A 19,577-nucleotide genomic window follows, 5' to 3' on the forward strand; every position below is an offset into this window, starting at 1 on the left:
AATATATATTTTTTATATTTTGAAAGAGGTAAAAAAATGATAAATAATTATTAGAAATATAAAAATATTATTTTTTATTAAATAAAAATTTATTATTTAAAATAAATTATTTAAAAAAAAATTAATAATTAAAATATAATAATTACAATAAATTATTAAAAAAATAAATAATTTAACAATTAAAATTAAATATAAAGACATCTTGTTTCTATAAAAATTTGAAATCTACAAGTAAGAGAGAGAGAGAGAGAGAGAGAGAGAGTGTGAGTGAGTGAGTGTGAAGATATTAGATACAATTCCTTAAAAAATAAGACATTTATTTATATTAATAAAATATATTTTTTTAATAAATATAATTAAATTTTTAATAAAAAAATTAAAATATAATAAAAAAATAAAATAATTTTTAATGCTCATCTCCTCTTACTTATATTTAAATTTAAATTATAAAAAAATTAAAATTTATAAAATAAAAAAAAGCCTTATTCTTACTCATCATTATCATTCGTTAACTCATTTCTATTAAAATAAAAATCTAAATACATATTTTTTTTTTACCTTTATTTAGCTTTATCTCACCCCGTTCAAGAGGGCATAAATGCCTAAATAATAATAAATAAAATGAATAGCAAACGCGGTTTTGGTCTCTTCCGCCACACTGCACTCTTTTATCTCTTCATAGCTGTCTCTCTGTTGTCATCACTCTCTCGCTCTCTCTCTCTCTCTAAATCTCTCACTCTCACACTCTTTCACTCCTCTTCTTAGGTGAACTAGCTTCACTCTTTCTCTCTCTAAGAAAGGCTGCTCTTTTATCTCTTCAAAAACCCTATGGAGCTCTTAAAACCCTAGCTTTTCACCTTAGATCTGCTCTGCATTACCCCTATTATGCACTTCCAGGAGACTCTCTGGAATTCATTAGTATAAAAATGTCTAACTCCGACCCCAAAACCCGTTCCAAGCCTGGTCCATGGCTACCTGCGCCTGAATCCTCCCCATTACCGCCTTCCTCTTGGGCTAAGCGAACTGGGTTCCGACCTAAGTTCTCCGGAGAGACTAATGCTAGTGATTCCGGTCAGATTTCCCTTCCTCCAAAGCCCAGAGAGCAGTCCGATAATCAGCCGGATCTTGAAGCTGGTCGAGCGAGACCAGCTCCCACGACGACGACTACGAATACGAAACCATCTCCGGCTGCTGTGAATGGTACTGAAACAGCAGTACCAACTGAGAATAAAGATCAGACGGTGAAGAGGAGGAGAGACTCTGATGGTGGTGGGCCTCCTAAGAAAGAGTCGGGTCATGGAGCTAATGGACAGGGTCCGGCGGCCCCCACGGAGGGTACGAGGAGAGCCGCGAGGAATGAGGAAGTGGTTGATGTGTTACCACAAACTGTGGAGGATAATGGGTTTGTGGGAAGGCATTCCCATATGAAATATGAGCTAAGAGATACACCAGGACTTGGTAAGTTGTGACTTTTTCATTAGTTGCTGTGTTTGATTTTGCTGTCTGAGGGAATCGGAATTTTTTTTTATAACCGTTTTAACTGTTAATCTGAATTGATGTTGTTTGATTGTTATGAGTTTCTTGAGCTTTAAAGTGATTATCAGGTTGTGCTACAGTAAAGCAAGGAGTTCTATTGATTTTTAGTAATATTTTAAAACGGTCCATTTTTGTTTTGTGTGAAGTTTGGAGTTTGACTTGTTCTTAAGGGATTGTGGGAGTTAACAAATTTTAATTTGAAAGAAATGACGATGCTTTAATTTTATGATGTATGCGGATTTTTTCAGTTTATTGATGATGATAAGATGTTGTGCGATACTCTTTATTCTTTTGTTGGTTTTAGTTGTCATTTGAATGAGCTAGCTCTTTTTTCCCTTGTTTGTATTGTGATGATGGATGCTGACATATGAAAATAATGCATTTTTCTTGTTGGATATGTTGGCAATTTGGAAGGTTTTTGTGTTTGTTGTTAGAATTGTTGTTTATTGGCGTAAGTAGTGTCTCTCTTTTTTTTTTTTTTGTGAGAAAGCACAAGTAGAGATTTTCAGGTTAAAGAAATTTGTGTTTTTCATTGATTTTGTGGATATATTTAAATTGGCTTATGTTTGCTGCGTAATGTTGCAGTTCCCATTGGTCTATATGGGTTCCAGCATTACCTTTCAATATTAGGTTCATTGATTCTCATTCCTCTCGTCATTGTTCCTGCAATGGGGGGCTCTTATGTGAGTAGCTGTGAAATATTTAAATCTTTTGTGAATTTTGATATTCATTGTCCAGTTGAGAGTATAGTGTGGATTGCTTGATCTGATTGGACTTAGTTGGTGTAGGAGGACACTTCAATGGTGGTGTCAACGGTGCTTTTCATTTCAGGAGTGACAACACTTTTGCATACATCGTTTGGGTCAAGGTTGCCTTTGATACAAGGCCCATCATTTGTTTATCTTGCTCCAGCATTAGCAATAATAAATTCTTCAGAGTTCCAAGGATTAAGTGGAAATGTATGTTATTTTTCCTCAGGTTCTTGTTTGTTAAATAGTAAATATACAAGTTAGTGTTTGTCTTTTTGGGTTTGTCACCATGCTAGCAAATGAAAAGGTAACCTTGTATTGTTGTGCCTGTTATAGTTTTTTGCCAACATACACACCTGGACATCCAAATTGGGCTGATGTATGTATAATACAAAAGAACAAAATTACAATTGATTTAATTTGGAACTTCTCAAATACGGTATGCTTCAGTTGTTTATCCCATCTACAAACTATTCTCCTTGTGCTCCTGGAGTAAGCTCATCGATGGTAAAATGTGGTTGGTTGATATTTTGTCTTGTCTGTTCTTTAAATTTTAATAAAATTGGTTGCTAAATTTCTCCTAGTTGGCTGTTTTGAATTTTTAGTACTTGTAGAAGATATTGAGTTGGTGTCTAGAGGAATTATTGCTGGTATTTGTTGATAGAGATTAAGTTTCTGATGCGGAACAATGAGAAAAGGAACAAAGAAAGATGGTAGGTACAGAAATGATAAATGTAGGAGAATTGACCTGTTTGGATGTATCCTTGATTAGAGATTGAACTTTCATCAACATATAAATCAATCATTATTGAACTATTTACTGGTTAATTTTTCAAATCACAAAGCACATTCAAGCAATTTCATGGTTTTACAATAATTATAATTCTAAATGAAAATTCATTTTCATGTCTAGTTGTACAAAGCATCCCACACTAGTGGGTTTTGGGGAGGGTTGATGTATTTACTATTACACCAAAGGCACCCTTTAGTTTTGACAAGATTTTTTTTTGATAAAGTTTTAACAAGATTTCTAACAATAATTTATTATAGCAGAATTTCAAACATATTATGAAGAGACTACAAGGGGCTATAATTATTGCTTCAGCTTTCCAAGCATTTCTTGGATATAGCGGATTGATGTCTGTATTTTTGAGGTATGATATCAACAGCTATCCTTGTTACATGTTTACCTCACTCTTATATTAAAAAAAAAAAGAAGCTACCTTGCTCTCTCATTTTTGTATTCCATTTATACATTGCAAATGTGTGAACAACAGATTGCAGAAAGTGATTAAATCGTTTTTTGTAAAGTTAATAGCTTAAACAGAGTGGGACTTGTTTTTTGGAATTGTAGGACATGTTATTTATTGAGTAGTATCAAACATAATTCATTATTAATTAAGTGTATCCCATCTTTAACATGCTTTACCTGAGATTATTATTGTTACTTTATTATTACAACATGAGACTCAACAATGATGGGTGACACTAATCTAATGATAATTTATCGCCTATGAATATGATCACTTCCTATTCTTATGCTCATAGCTATAATTCCCCTCTATGAACATGAGACCTTTCTATAGGTTGTCTGGATTCGAGACACTTTTTTTTTAATCATTAAGCCTTTCTGAGTGAGGGGATGTAATCAGTTGCTTGTGGTTTTTGTAGCCAGGGGATGAATTTCCACCTATTTCATGTTATGGTATTTGGTCTTTAGCTTGTTGCTACTTTGGTGAAATGTCCACTATGAGTGTTTGTCATGAGAGGGGGAAAGAAAGGGTTGTTGAAATCTTAATGGAGTAACATTCATCTCTTTTACCCTTTGTTTGGTAGAAAGAGTTAAATTTAACCTCCTTTTGGGGTTAGGTGAACCAAATCCCTGTGGTTAAAGGAAAGGGAAAAAGTTTTTTTTTTTTTTCACCATTTATCATTATACTACCGTCTTACTGTTAAATTAACAGTCATGGATGGGTTTTAACTATTATCAATGCTGTTATAATATATTACTTTATTGTTATTTTCTCTTGCACCAAGCATACTTGATTCTTTTTTTTTTTTTTTGGGTCAATTTTCTTCAATACCTCCCCCAAAAACCCCGCGCCCCCCCCCCCCCCCAACAACCCACTAAAAAAAAAAAAACTCCTTACACCCTCAATTTTTAATCCTATAACTTCTTACCCTCACCCTCGTTCCTTTAATCCTGTGTCAAATGCACACTAAAATATAACTAGCTTTTACGGTTGCCTACATGCATGGATTGGTCGGTTGGTTAGGCCTGAGGTTGGCTCCCTTGAGGTTACTGGCTCATCTATGCTGCTCTTAACGTGCAGTCTTATTCCTATTAGGTACAAGAATCGATGATAAGTTATTTTGTAATCAACCTAAAGCTTATATTTCATCCTACATTATGGCTGGTTGTTGAGTATAGAGGGGGACCCTATTAGTCATCCAATGTAAGCCATACAGTAAACCATTCTTTTGGTTTCAAAATTCCCTCAATATTGCACAGTTGTTGGAGAATGAAAGATGATATTGTCCAATAAAATGTGATTGAGACATTTGATTGCATCCACTGGTAAGTAGTAACCTCTTGTCTTGCATTCTCTCAGTATAGCTTCTTCATGTTCCAGTAATGAAACTTTGTGTTGCAAAGAATTTGATGTGCCAGATGTCGGGCCTTTTGTGGGACATGCCAAATAACTCAACTTGGTTTATCTCTTGCCTTCCAGGTTGATCAATCCAGTGGTTGTTGCCCCAACCATTGCTGCTGTTGGACTTTCATTTTATAGTTATGGTTTTCCACTGGTTGGAAACTGTCTTGAGATTGGTGTGGTTCAGATACTACTGGTTATTTTTTTTTCTCTTGTAAGTTTTCTCCTTTTTTTTTTTTTGGAAGATCTTTTTATTTTAATTTGGTATTGCTGAAAATATTATAATCTATCCTCTCTCCCTGTTCAAGAATTAAAAAAAAAAAAAAATCAGTTATTTGCCAATTGATCTTTTTTTTTCTTTCTTACTCTTTGCAGTATCTTCGTAAGATATCTGTTTTTGGTCATCGTGTTTTTCTCATTTATGCGGTAAGTTTACTTTGACAAATTTATGTTTCAATCATCCTTTTTTCATTGTTGATTTTTTTTTTCTATTCCTTCTACCCTTAATGCACGTATCCGATACTCTTTCTGATTGATTTTCCATAATATATTCTGCAATTGCTATTTGTACTTCACATTTATAAGCCTAAGCAATTGATTGGAGAGATCCATGCAACTTTGAGACTTGTGTCAGATCCTATTTCACAATAAAATTGGGACTTCCTATTTAACACCCACTTTCACTTGTAGGACCAACAAAACAAGCAAAAAATGTAAATGGCCCATTAGGCAACCCAAGTGGGACAAACTACATGGACTTGCTGGTGGAATGTAAGTGCAAAGCGATACAGACTTTAGCATTCTTAATAGAGTAGCAAAAGTGAAGAAGTCCCTGGTCCAAATTACACCTTTAGAATGTTGCATCTCTGACAACTCAAGTTTTTGTAATTGTTAGGTTTGCGTATGTTGTGTCATACTCTTGAATGTAATATTGCTATCTTTTCATGACCAGGTTCCACTGGGTCTAGCGATCACATGGGCAGCTGCTTTCCTTCTGACTGAAGCAGGAGCCTACAGTTACAAAGGTTGTGATCCAAATATTCCTGCTTCAAATATTATATCTGACCACTGCAGAAAGCATGTTTCCAGGATGAAGCACTGTCGAGTTGATACTTCTCATGCATTGAAATCTTCCCCATGGTTTAGGTTTCCTTATCCCTTACAATGGGGTACTCCTGTCTTCGAGTGGAAAATGGCTCTTGTTATGTGTGCGGTGTCCATTATCGCATCTGTGGATTCGGTTAGTTCCTTGTTAATGGTTATGTTGAATCTTCTTACAGGCACATATGCATACATTGGCCTAAGAGCTGTTATTTTTAAAATTCACATTTTCCATGATATTTATGAACTTGTGAACATGATTTTATCACAAACTTGGGTTTGTTGTCTTTAAAATTGACCTTAACTTGATTCATTATCGTAATGCTTTTTGTTAAAAATATAAATCTTCACTTTTAAGAATTTCAAAATATTACAAGATTCACTTTCATCTGGAGAACTTGTGAATTTCTGAATTGACTTGTTCAATACTTTCCACTTCTTGCATTTCTCTAGTAGTGATGTCTTTCCAAAGTAAATAATGTTCCGATGTAGAAACATAAACAAATTTGTATATGGTGTCAAAATTATGAATTCAACTATTGTTTTCAGCATTGGATTTGGCAACTGTCTATTGAGAAAGTAATACGCTAATACATAAAGCCATAAACATCAAATTTCTAGCATTTATTGTTGAATTTGTTATGCGTTAAACTAAAAAGTCAAAAGACATGGTTGCTTTTTTTTTTTTTTTTTATAAATCTGCTATATGATGTACTGGATAAAGTTAGATGATACTTCCTGATTTATCTTTTGGTTTGAAACTAGGTTGGCTCATATCATGCATCATCATTGTTGGTGGCATCTAGACCTCCAACCCAAGGTGTTCTCAGTCGGGGGATTGGCCTTGAAGGACTTTCTAGTGTATTGGCTGGTCTTTGGGGTACTGGAACTGGCTCTACAACCCTAACTGAGAATGTGCACACTATTGCTGTGACTAAAATGGGAAGTCGCAGAGCAGTTGAATTAGGTGCATGCATTCTGATTCTTTTGTCCCTTGTAGGTACGTGTTATCATATCATGTTTTTATTCTATAAGTTTCCTCATCAGAGCATAAAAACCTGATATCTTTTTCCATTGTCTGTCAAAAGCATACATCACAATTTGAATGCTAAAGGATATTTGATTTGCAAAAAGATAAGACAATGTAATACATCTGCATTGTACTACAGATGTCCTGCAAAAAACATTCTCAGCATTTGAAATTGGTTATTTGTATTTGATAAATGTTTTTGGTCCACAGTACTCTCAATAACATCACTAACAATATCTGCCTTGTTAATGAGTTTGGATTTATTGATTTAGCTATTTTCGGATAGCAAGGTGGGAGGGGATTGGATGGTAGTTGGGGTGGGAGCAGTTTGCTTGCGCCTCATTCTCATTAATCTCATAAGTTCTCATTAGAGCTCCTGTTTTTAAATCTGAGTATGACACAGCTTGTTGAATAAAGAATTTTACTAATAGAAATAAAACATAACAACGTAGTGAGAAGACTGTTTAGAATGTTTCTTTTCTCACCCTGTTACTGTCGTTCTTTAACTTCTTCCTAACAATCTGTTATATACCAGGTAAAGTTGGAGGGTTTATTGCTTCAATTCCTGAAGTAATGGTTGCTGCTCTCCTTTGCTTCATGTGGGCAATGCTTACAGCACTAGGATTGTCAAATCTACGCTATAGTGAGGCTGGAAGCTCTCGGAATATCATCATAGTTGGGCTATCTTTATTCTTCTCACTTTCAGTGCCAGCATATTTTCAGCAATATGGCATCTCCCCAAATGGTAACTTGTCTGTTCCCAGTTATTTTCAGCCTTACATTGTTGCCTCTCATGGACCATTCCGCAGCAAATATGGAGGGGTATGTCTCTTGTTTTCTACTTGTCCTTAAATATTTATAAAAGTTGTGCTTTTTTTACATGAATCTCAATTTATATTTATTTGTTGGTAGTAAAGTGAGATATCTAAAACTTACAAGCAATGAACTAACCTTGTCTGGGATTGGCTCACTCATTTTTTCCCTTGTGGCCAGTCAAAACCTGCTTTATCACAATTGCATCGTCCATCCTCCTTATCTATCTTAAGCAGGATCTAGGATGGGCTTAAGAAATAGGATGGCTACATATAACTTCTCAAATCAAGATTGTCTTAAATTTAATGGATGCTTTTACAATTCTTTTTAGCTGTTATCTTGAATATTATTTAACTATGTTCTTTTGAGTTTACCTTTTGAATATAGAAACCAGATGTATTTTTGTGTGATTTTTCATTCAGCATTTCTTCTTCTTCTTCTTCTTCTTTGTGTAAGGCTCCAACTCCAATGTTTTTAACTCTCACTTCTATCAGAAGTCTCAAAAGAGACCTACGGTGCAACATAATCTCTAAATACACCGTGGTCTAATTTTCAGATCAAAATCTGCTCTTTGGGGATTTGACATTACAGAACTTTGTAACAAATTTTGGTAAATGTGTTGGCTTTGCAGTTGAACTACCTTTTAAACACGTTATTATCCTTACATATGGTGATTGCATTCCTGGTGGCTGTTATCCTGGACAACACTGTACCTGGCAGTCAACAAGAGCGTGGAGTGTACGAATGGTACGACACAGAGGCAGCAAGGAGGGAGCCTGCCGTTACCAAAGACTATGAGTTGCCCTTCAGAGTGGGCCGGGTTTTCAGATGGGTGAAATGGGTTGGGCTTTGAGAGACCAAGGATGCCTTAGTTAGTGTGATGCCCATCATTGCAGTGTAGAGCTCCTATTCAAAGGGGATGATTTCTGCTTCCTTCTGATTCCAGATACAAGTTCCTTGAGCTGAAATGGTAAAATAGCAGGGGGAAACAAAATGATTTTTCTCACACTGCATGGCCTTCTTGGGACTATTGGTTGAGTTAGTTGTGTACATTTGAGGGTCCATAGGGATCTCATTGTGTTGTAATTTTAAATTATCAACAATGTATCTAGTTTTGAGTCATTAAAAATTGTCTAGAGGGACTTTCTACTCTTAGAACACTGAGAATTCATCCTCATCATGTATATTTTTTTCTCAATTATATTCTTAACGAGTTTCGTCAACAATTGCAGGATTCTACAACAATTTTCTTTTCTTTAACCTTTCTAAGGTTCCTGTAAATTTGTAGTTCTAGTTCTTCTTATTCTAATGTGATGGAGCACATCATTTCATTTAACAGCATTTTTCTAAACTTCTTGTTCTTGGCATATATCATCACCACTAACGTCATTATCTAAGTTTCTCTTTTTTCAATATATATATATATATATATATATATATATATATATATATATATATATATATATATATATATATATTTTAATCTTTGTCCATTTAAGTCACTTGAAACAACACTGCTAGAAGGTTATGGGTTTAGAGATTTGACTTTTTGGTATTGGACTATTGGTGTTATCTTCAGAGTTAGAACTGCGAAGTTCTAATTAGTATATTAAAGTGTGTTAAATTGGGCTTTACATATGTCTTGATCATATGATATCTCTGTATACCAAGCATTCTCTGTTAATTATGTCTGCAAATTGCCATTACACTTTAATTAATAAGGTCATTATATATCTAACAGTACCCTAAAAGTTGCTTATACTTCTCAACTATCAAATTTAGCCTTTAGAAGCCCCAAGATTTTGTCAATATGAATTTATTATTAGTTTTATTTTAGCCACAATTAAATGGCACAAGGAAAGATTTTAGATCTTAATGATAGAAAATCATATATTTTTTTTAATTAATTAATTAATACATATGGGTTGTCCCACTAATATATATATGATACAAAACTTATAATCTAAGCTTAATATTTAACAAAGATTTAGAAGATTTGTTAGTTTGCTTTATAATTCATTTGTATGCAATTGGATTTCTCAATTAATTGAGATTATTAATTAATTTGGATGATACATATGAAGATACTTTAAATGGAAGTTAATTGTTAAGTGGAATTCAAAATCTAAGTTTGCTGATAGATGGTAAATTTTTGTTCTAACAAGAATGTTTTTTTCCCTATTTCTAACTTAAAAGGGTGCTTGTATTATCTTATAATTAAAAATAGATTGACATGTTTTGAATTCATAAATTGAGCCTATAAATTAAAAAAAAAAATTTAGGATCTAACTTTCATTATGATACTTATAAATGAGTTTGAGAAAGTATTTTATTATATTATTCTCATTTAATTTTTAAAATTTCATTATAAATTTTATTTAATATCTTTTTAGTTATTTAAATAATAAATATATTTATAATTTATTTTTTATTAAACACATTAACTATTTATCAGTCACTTATAAGCATTTTAATTAAATACATAAATGTTTAAAATTTTAAATACTTATCAGTTCAAATTAATTTATAAAAATTAAATACTTATAAATCAATTTTTATAAATTGAGATCATCCATCATCCATCTATTCCATTGCATTGAAATTAGATAAATATTTTATATTTTTTTAAAATCTTATCAAAATTTTGTGTATGGAGATTTTTAGGAAAAATCATTAGAATTAATCATATATATCTGTTTTCTTTTGTAAAAAATACCATTTCTCTAGTGAACCCTATTATCAATTAATATAGTTCTCTTCTCTATCAAATATCAAATCAACAATCTAGACTAAACTTTCCTTTGAAATTGATTGCAAGTAAAATATTTTTTAAAAAAACTATTTTATCTTTATTGGGTTCATGCTTCACTTTATTAATCAAATTAAGTTCTAATTTTAAGGCTCTCTCTCTCTCTCCCTCTCTCTCTCTCTCTATATATATATATTAGCATTTCCCCTAATTGCAATGTGGATTATTGAGACATGATTTAATTAATCAATTAAATGCTCAAATATCTACTTGTTATGCTAAATAATTCAATGTTTGACACCTCCATTTTCTTTAAGAAAATCTTAAGAATTCAATGAATGGCAAATCAATGTATTTTTCTATTATAAAAATGATAAATTTTAAATTAAATAAATATATACTAAAAAAAATACTAATAAATTATCTCAAATTGACGTCCAATATTGATAATTTAAGTTCTGATTATTTTATGGTTCACATTTTTATTATTTAAAGAATTTAAAAAATTAAACAATAGAAAATATTTTTTAATTAAAGAAAATATCACACTATTTTTAATAAAAGTAATTTTTTTTTAATAAAGAAAGTCATTCTAAAAAGCCTGATAATCTTATTAAAATATAAAAATAGATATATATTATTAAATTAATATTATAATTAAATAATAAAAATAAAAAAATATTTTAAAAAAAAAAATTTACATAAAAAAAAATTTATACATATAATTATTTTTCATAAAATAAAATAAAAACTTAAATAATATATGTAAAAAAGACAAAATTTGATGATGAAAATGATGAATTTGATAGATAGCAGGTAAACAGCAGTCAAAGCGGTCGCTATACGCAAAGGAAAAAATCAAGCTGTAGACCACTTTTTCTAAGAGCCTTGTGCATTCATATGGAAAATTTTCTACAGCGTATACCAATTGTGCACGTGTAATGCTTGAGCTTTTCTGTATATGAGAAAGAAAAATTGAATTTGTGAACATGATAAATGTGGCCATTATAATTTCCACACCATAAATTAAGATTTATTTTTATTTATTTATTGATAAATAAATAAATTGAAAAGAAATTGGTAGTTAGAATGCAAAATTGATCTCTCAATTTATTTCTTACCTACCACAATTTCTTTTCCTTTCCCTTCCCTTGCAATCTTGTGAACAAGTCAAAGCTTAAAATAATTTAGTATCCATTTTATGTTGTTGTTAAAAATTTTATAAAAATTAAATTAAATTTTTAAATATATTAATTAAATATTATTAAAATAATAAAAAAATTATTTTTAAATTAATTAGATCGGCTATATAAAATTTTTTTTCTCACTAGACTTGGTTAATTATCATGTCTATATTAATAGTGAGAATAATTAAATTTAAATTTATATATTTTAATTGTGAAAACTTTAAACTAATTATATAATTTTTTATTAAATTATTTTTCCAAAAATATTTTAAAATATATTTTTTAAATCTCTTGACAATTGTAAACGAAGCTTACATATATTATAGTTGAATTAAGAGATTGAAAATTTTTTAAAAGTTTTGAGTTTGGCAAAGGAAATAGTTAAAGCAAGAAAAAAATCAAACCTTTTTTTTATTTTTTTTTATAAATATAAAAAAATGTATATAGTTGTTGGAGTTCAAAAGTTTATAGTTTTTTTTTTCTAATAATTGAGAAAATAGGGACTCAAACTTGAATCTGTCAGATAAATTATATACCTTTAACTACGGGTCAAAACTAAATAAGCTTCTTCTAATCTAGTTAAATTAATACTATCTAGAAGTTGCAACTTTGTGATATGATGCTAACACTTTATACATATATAATTTATTTTAATTGTTTTGTGGGATTTAAATAAAAATAATAAATCACACCCTCTCATCATCTTTGCCTTGAATAATTCTTCACTTCAATTTGCTTCTTAAGCTTAGCTTTATTATCTACTTCCTTCCTTCATCTATAATTATGGGATGGTTTTTTTTTTTTAATTTCATTTGATTTTGAATATAATTTAAATTTAAAATATTATAGTTCTAAAAATAATTTCAGATTTATTGCATACCAATTATTAGAGTCCAAAATGCCTCATGACTACCCAACATATATATATATATGTATTTTGGCATAAACAACAAAGTTTTGATAGATTCACTTCAAAAAAATAGAGGTCAATTGACCTCTCTTTTTATTAAAATATTTTCTTGTATATATATTTAAATTGACCTCTCACAAATTTAATTATTAAATTCTCTATATAATATTAACCTATAATTTTTTTTTTCTACATTTCCCACTGGATGTAGGTGGATAATTAGGTAGAGGCTTGTTGGGTGTGAAATTATATCCATTATGCTTTTTCCATGACTAAATATGGAAGAAGGAAAAAGAAAAAGCTTTCAACTTCCTATGTGAAAAGAAAAAAAAAAGGGTAATTATCAACTCAACAAGCTTAATTAGCAAAAATTGAAGTTTGATTCTCTTGAAAACACATAAAAATTATTTTAAAAATTATGAAATTATTAAATTAATGCGAGAAATAATGTCGAATATGAAGGAATACATCATTAAAATTATTTTAAAAAATTATCACAATACGCATAAATTGACTCAAGCTAATTCAAAAAATTAAGTATTAAATTGATAAAATTAAAAATTTTAATTAAATTTGAAAATATTGATAAAAAAGTAAAGCTCTTATTATTGTTAATTAAATTAATATTATTGGGTATTCACACAATATATAATCTAGTGCAAATAAAAGGTTAAATAAATTAATTTTAGTAAAAAAAAAATTATTTTTGACAATTTTATGACAATCATCAAAATGGATACAATATATAATCTATTACAAATAAATTATTTGTTTGTTTTTTAGTTAATCCTAATTAAGTAATTTTATAATGACTTATATTTAGCTTGGGAATGAATCCTTAATCTAGTTATAAAATTAATTAAGATTAAAATCTTAAAATCAAGAGTTATCAAATTAAATCTAATTTGGTTTAAAATATTTTTAACTTGGTCTAATAATAATTTAATATATTTATAACATACCTTATATTATATAATTAAAAAAATAACATCACATGCTTAATCCGCAGTCGTTTTAAACATGAAAAATTCAACTATTTCATTAATCCTATGATTAATAATTTAGTATAGAGGAGGAACACGCCATACAAAAACGACAAAGAACTTAAGAGATTCTTACATTGTAAATGACATTCAAAGTCACCATTGGTGTCTTGACCACGCAAAACCTTCACCTACTATTTTGATGTTTATGGCATTAGTTAATGGCTTTTAGAAAGTAATTAAAATAATTAAACGGTTTTATGTTTTATATAAAATTTAGGTAAACGTCTTCATTTTAAGTTAATTTTTAAAATAAAATTAAATTTAATTTAATTTTTTTATATTATATTAAAGTCTATTCTATTTTAATATTATATCACTCAACGTTTCAAATATATGTTCATACTTAGATATATTATCCTATAATAATAATGATTAACCCCACACATACACCTTCCTCTGAATCTTCTTTAATATTTCAAGGCAAGTTCTCTGGTCTAGATCAAGTTGAATTTGAGTCTGAGACTGTTGAATCCACATGTAAATATGAATAAACAGAGAATAAAAAAATATATATATTCATATGGTGGAGAGAGAGCGCACCAATGCTGGGGGTGGGTGTGAGATTGACCGAACGGGGCCCTTAAACGCTTCGTAGTTCACATATAAAAACGACTTGCCACTCCTCTCTTTCTTCTCAGCTTGACGTTCCCTTCTGCAGAGAACACCAAGCTTTCAGAAAACCTCTATTCTTTTTGTTATTGGATTCAGCGTAACAAAAACATACCAATTTAACGATGCAGGCGATCTCCCCTTCGTCTCCCCTCGTGTCTTTTATACCGATTCGGCGTCGCATCACCCGATTCGCTCCCAACAAACTCTTTGTTCATTGTATCTATCGATCGGATTCTGTCTATTTTCCCAATGGTGTTGGCTCCAGTCGAGCCGACTGGCAGAGCTCTTGCGCTATATTAGCTAGCAAAGTTGCTGCTCAAGAGCAGCCTACTGATAAATCTGGTGAAGATTATGTCAACGATGGCAGTACTGACCATGTCGCTGCCATCAATGGTCATAAGACCTCTATGGATCTTGATTTAGTCCCTCTCAACAAAGACTCTAGTGATGATGGCAACTCCAATAACAATAAGCTGATGAAGCCGTTGACTATTACGGATCTCTCACCAGCTCCTATGCACGGCTCTCATCTCCGTGTGGCTTATCAAGGAGTTCCCGGGGCATATTCGGAGGCTGCAGCGGAGAGAGCTTATCCAAATTGTGAAGCTATCCCCTGTGATCAATTTGAGGTGGCTTTCCAGGCAGTGGAGCTTTGGATTGCAGATCGTGCGGTTTTACCAATTGAGAATTCTCTGGGGGGATCTATTCATAGAAATTACGATTTGCTTCTCCGCCATCGCCTCCACATTGTTGGTGAAGTACAATTACCAGTCCACCATTGTCTCTTAGCCCTTCCCGGCGTCCGCAAAGAGTACATTACTCGAGTGATCTCTCATCCTCAAGCACTTGCACAATGCGAGCTGACACTCACTAAACTCGGACTAAATGCCGCTCGAGAGGCAGTAGACGACACGGCTGGAGCTGCAGAGTACATAGCTACCAACAACCTTCGTGACACAGCAGCCATAGCTAGCGCACGAGCAGCAGAGCTCTATGGACTACAGATACTGGCCGATGGAATCCACGACGACTCAAACAATGTGACACGGTTCGTGATGTTGGCCCGTGAGCCGATAATCCCGCGCACGGACCGACCATTCAAGACGAGCATCGTATTCGCACACGAGCAAGGGACGAGCGTGCTTTTTAAAGTGCTATCAGCTTTCGCGTTTCGTAACATCAGCTTAACAAAGATCGAATCACGGCCACGCCGAAGCTGCCCTATTAGGCTAGTAGACAATGCAAATATCGGCACAGCAAAGCACTTCGAGTACATGTTTTATGTAGATTTCGAAGCGTCAATGGCAGATGTTAGGGCACAAAACGCATTGGCGGAGGTGCAAGAGTTCACGTCTTTCTTGAGGTTGTTGGGCAGCTATCCACTGGACATGACCCTTGGTGCCCATCAAGCGGAGATTAGCAAAACCCACCAATAGAAAATTCGATTAAAAAAAAAACCTGAAAGTATTATTATGTCTACAACAAAGGGTAATACTCATAAATTTAAAATTTTTGGGGTGTTACAAGATTTATTGCATACCAATTATTAGAGTCCAAAATGCCTCATGACTACCCAACATATATATATGTATTTTGGCATAAACAACAAAGTTTTGATAGATTCACTTCAAAAAAATAGAGGTCAATTGACCTCTCTTTTTATTAAAATATTTTCTTGTATATATATTTAAATTGACCTCTCACAAATTTAATTATTAAATTCTCTTTATAATATTAACCTAGAAATTTTTTTTTTCTACATTTCCCACTGGATGTAGGTGGATAATTAGGTAGAGGCTTGTTGGGTGTGAAATTATATCCATTATGCTTTTTCCATGACTAAATATTGAAGAAGGAAAAAGCAAAAGCTTTCAACTTCCTATGTAAAAAGAAAAAAAAAAAGGGTAATTATCAACTCAACAAGCTTAGTTAGTAAAAATTGAGGTTTGATTCTCTTGAAAACACATAAAAATTATTTAAAAAATTATGAAATTATTAAATTAATTCGAGAAATAATGTCGAATATGAAGGAATACATCATTAAAATTATTTTAAAAAATTATCACAATACGCATAAATTGACTCAAGCTAATTCAAAAAATTAAGTATTAAATTGATAAAATTAAAAATTTTAATTAAATTTGAAAATATTGATAAAAAAGTAAAGCTCTTATTATTGTTAATTAAATTAATATTATTGGGTATTCACACAATATATAATCTAGTGCAAATAAAAGGTTAAATAAATTAATTTTATTAAAAAAAATATTATTTTTGACAATCTTATGACAATCATCAAAATCGATACAATATATAATCTAGTACAAACAAATTATTTGTTTGTTTTTTAGTTAATCCTAATTAAGTAATTTTATAATGACTTGTATTTAACTTGGGAATGAATCCTTAATCTAGTTATAAAATTAATTAAGATTAAAATCTTAAAATCAAGAGTTATCAAATTAAATCTAATTTGGTTTAAAATATTTTTAACTTGGTCTAATAATAATTTAATATATTTATAACATACCTTATATTATATAATTAAAAAAATAACATCACATGCTTAATCCGCAGTCGTTTTAAACATGAAAAATTCAACTATTTCATTAATCCTATGATTAATAATTTAGTATAGAGGAGGAACACGCCATACAAAACGATAAAGAACTTAAGAGATTCTTACATTGTAAATGACATTCAAAGTCACCATTGGTGTCTTGACCTCGCAAAACCTTCACCTACTATTTTGATGTTTATGGCATTAGTTAATGGCTTTTAGAAAGTAATTAAAATAATTAAACGGTTTTATGTTTTATATAAAATTTAGGTAAACGTCTTCATTTTAAGTTAATTTTTAAAATAAAATTAAATTTAATTTAATTTTTTTATATTATATTAAAGTCTATTCTATTTTAATATTATATCACTCAACGTTTCAAATATATGTTCATACTTAGATATATTATCCTATAATAATAATGATTAACCCCACACATACACCTTCCTCTGAATCTTCTTTAATATTTCAAGGCAAGTTCTCTGGTCTAGATCAAGTTGAATTTGAGTCTGAGACTGTTGAATCCACATGTAAATATGAATAAACAGAGAATAAAAAAATATATATATTCATATGGTGGAGAGAGAGCGCACCAATGCTGGGGGTGGGTGTGAGATTGACCGAACGGGGCCCTTAAACGCTTCGTAGTTCACATATAAAAACGACTTGCCACTCCTCTCTTTCTTCTCAGCTTGACGTTCCCTTCTGCAGAGAACACCAAGCTTTCAGAAAACCTCTATTCTTTTTGTTATTGGATTCAGCGTAACAAAAACATACCAATTTAACGATGCAGGCGATCTCCCCTTCGTCTCCCCTCGTGTCTTTTATACCGATTCGGCGTCGCATCACCCGATTCGCTCCCAACAAACTCTTTGTTCATTGTATCTATCGATCGGATTCTGTCTATTTTCCCAATGGTGTTGGCTCCAGTCGAGCCGACTGGCAGAGCTCTTGCGCTATATTAGCTAGCAAAGTTGCTGCTCAAGAGCAGCCTACTGATAAATCTGGTGAAGATTATGTCAACGATGGCAGTACTGACCATGTCGCTGCCATCAATGGTCATAAGACCTCTATGGATCTTGATTTAGTCCCTCTCAACAAAGACTCTAGTGATGATGGCAACTCCAATAACAATAAGCTGATGAAGCCGTTGACTATTACGGATCTCTCACCAGCTCCTATGCACGGCTCTCATCTCCGTGTGGCTTATCAAGGAGTTCCCGGGGCATATTCGGAGGCTGCAGCGGAGAGAGCTTATCCAAATTGTGAAGCTATCCCCTGTGATCAATTTGAGGTGGCTTTCCAGGCAGTGGAGCTTTGGATTGCAGATCGTGCGGTTTTACCAATTGAGAATTCTCTGGGGGGATCTATTCATAGAAATTACGATTTGCTTCTCCGCCATCGCCTCCACATTGTTGGTGAAGTACAATTACCAGTCCACCATTGTCTCTTAGCCCTTCCCGGCGTCCGCAAAGAGTACATTACTCGAGTGATCTCTCATCCTCAAGCACTTGCACAATGCGAGCTGACACTCACTAAACTCGGACTAAATGCCGCTCGAGAGGCAGTAGACGACACGGCTGGAGCTGCAGAGTACATAGCTACCAACAACCTTCGTGACACAGCAGCCATAGCTAGCGCACGAGCAGCAGAGCTCTATGGACTACAGATACTGGCCGATGGAATCCACGACGACTCAAACAATGTGACACGGTTCGTGATGTTGGCCCGTGAGCCGATAATCCCGCGCACGGACCGACCATTCAAGACGAGCATCGTATTCGCACACGAGCAAGGGACGAGCGTGCTTTTTAAAGTGCTATCAGCTTTCGCGTTTCGTAACATCAGCTTAACAAAGATCGAATCACGGCCACGCCGAAGCTGCCCTATTAGGCTAGTAGACAATGCAAATATCGGCACAGCAAAGCACTTCGAGTACATGTTTTATGTAGATTTCGAAGCGTCAATGGCAGATGTTAGGGCACAAAACGCATTGGCGGAGGTGCAAGAGTTCACGTCTTTCTTGAGGGTGTTGGGCAGCTATCCAATGGACATGACCCCTTGGTGCCCATCAAGCGGAGATTAGCAAAACCCACCAATAGAAAATTCGATTAAAAAAAAAAAAAACCTGAAAGTATTATTATGTCTACAACAAAGGGTAATTGATATTTTTTTTTAAATTATTTTTCAATTGGGAATTTTTAACTCAACAATGGAAGTCTATGTTGGGGTAAATATTAAAATTAAAAACAGTTGTGACTGTAACGGGTAAGAATGTGAATACCATTTGGCACTCAATCCTTTCCTTGTACCTTTGTATGCTATGTAATTTGAAGAGACCCTTGTAAGTAAAAGGGACATGAAAAAATGAATATATCATAAAACTTTTCCCATGTGTTTTTTCTTTTTTTGTTCACTTGTCAATTTACTTCTTATATACATATGAATGTCAATTTCAGCAAGCCAATTATTTATTACGTATGAACTATAAGCATTTGTTTGAGTTAGTATTTGAAGATTCTATTCACACCCTTGTTGTTGCGGGCATGCAAACATTGATGAGCAATGTCGAGGGTTGCGAGCTACGAGAACAAAACTGCCAAATTTTGGGTTGGTGGTGGATTTTCGAA

At 32.4% G+C, this 19,577-nt stretch overlaps 2 protein-coding genes and 1 pseudogene across 2 annotated transcripts; all 3 read left to right on the forward strand.

Annotated features, from left to right (window-relative positions):
• The first annotated feature begins 662 nt into the window (after window positions 1-662).
• Window positions 663-9,109, forward strand: LOC110652606 (nucleobase-ascorbate transporter 12). The gene is made up of 10 exons (XM_058133391.1): window positions 663-1,458; window positions 2,122-2,219; window positions 2,325-2,495; window positions 3,339-3,439; window positions 5,018-5,153; window positions 5,315-5,365; window positions 5,892-6,179; window positions 6,806-7,040; window positions 7,606-7,892; window positions 8,515-9,109. Exons 1-10 carry the CDS (start codon window positions 927-929, stop codon window positions 8,734-8,736), a joined length of 2,121 nt encoding a protein of 706 aa, XP_057989374.1. The 5' UTR covers window positions 663-926; the 3' UTR covers window positions 8,737-9,109.
• Window positions 9,110-14,394: 5,285 nt separating this feature from the next.
• LOC131172514 (arogenate dehydratase 3-like) lies at window positions 14,395-15,835 on the forward strand (annotated as a pseudogene).
• A 1,788-nt stretch (window positions 15,836-17,623) lies between these two features.
• On the forward strand, window positions 17,624-19,340 carry LOC110652686 (arogenate dehydratase 3). Its single transcript, XM_021808302.2, has one exon. It carries the CDS (start codon window positions 17,735-17,737, stop codon window positions 19,031-19,033), a length of 1,299 nt encoding a protein of 432 aa, XP_021663994.2. The 5' UTR covers window positions 17,624-17,734; the 3' UTR covers window positions 19,034-19,340.
• Window positions 19,341-19,577: the final 237 nt, after the last annotated feature.

This window comes from Hevea brasiliensis, chromosome 1, assembly GCF_030052815.1.
Source record: "Hevea brasiliensis isolate MT/VB/25A 57/8 chromosome 1, ASM3005281v1, whole genome shotgun sequence".
NCBI lineage: Eukaryota > Viridiplantae > Streptophyta > Magnoliopsida > Malpighiales > Euphorbiaceae > Hevea > Hevea brasiliensis.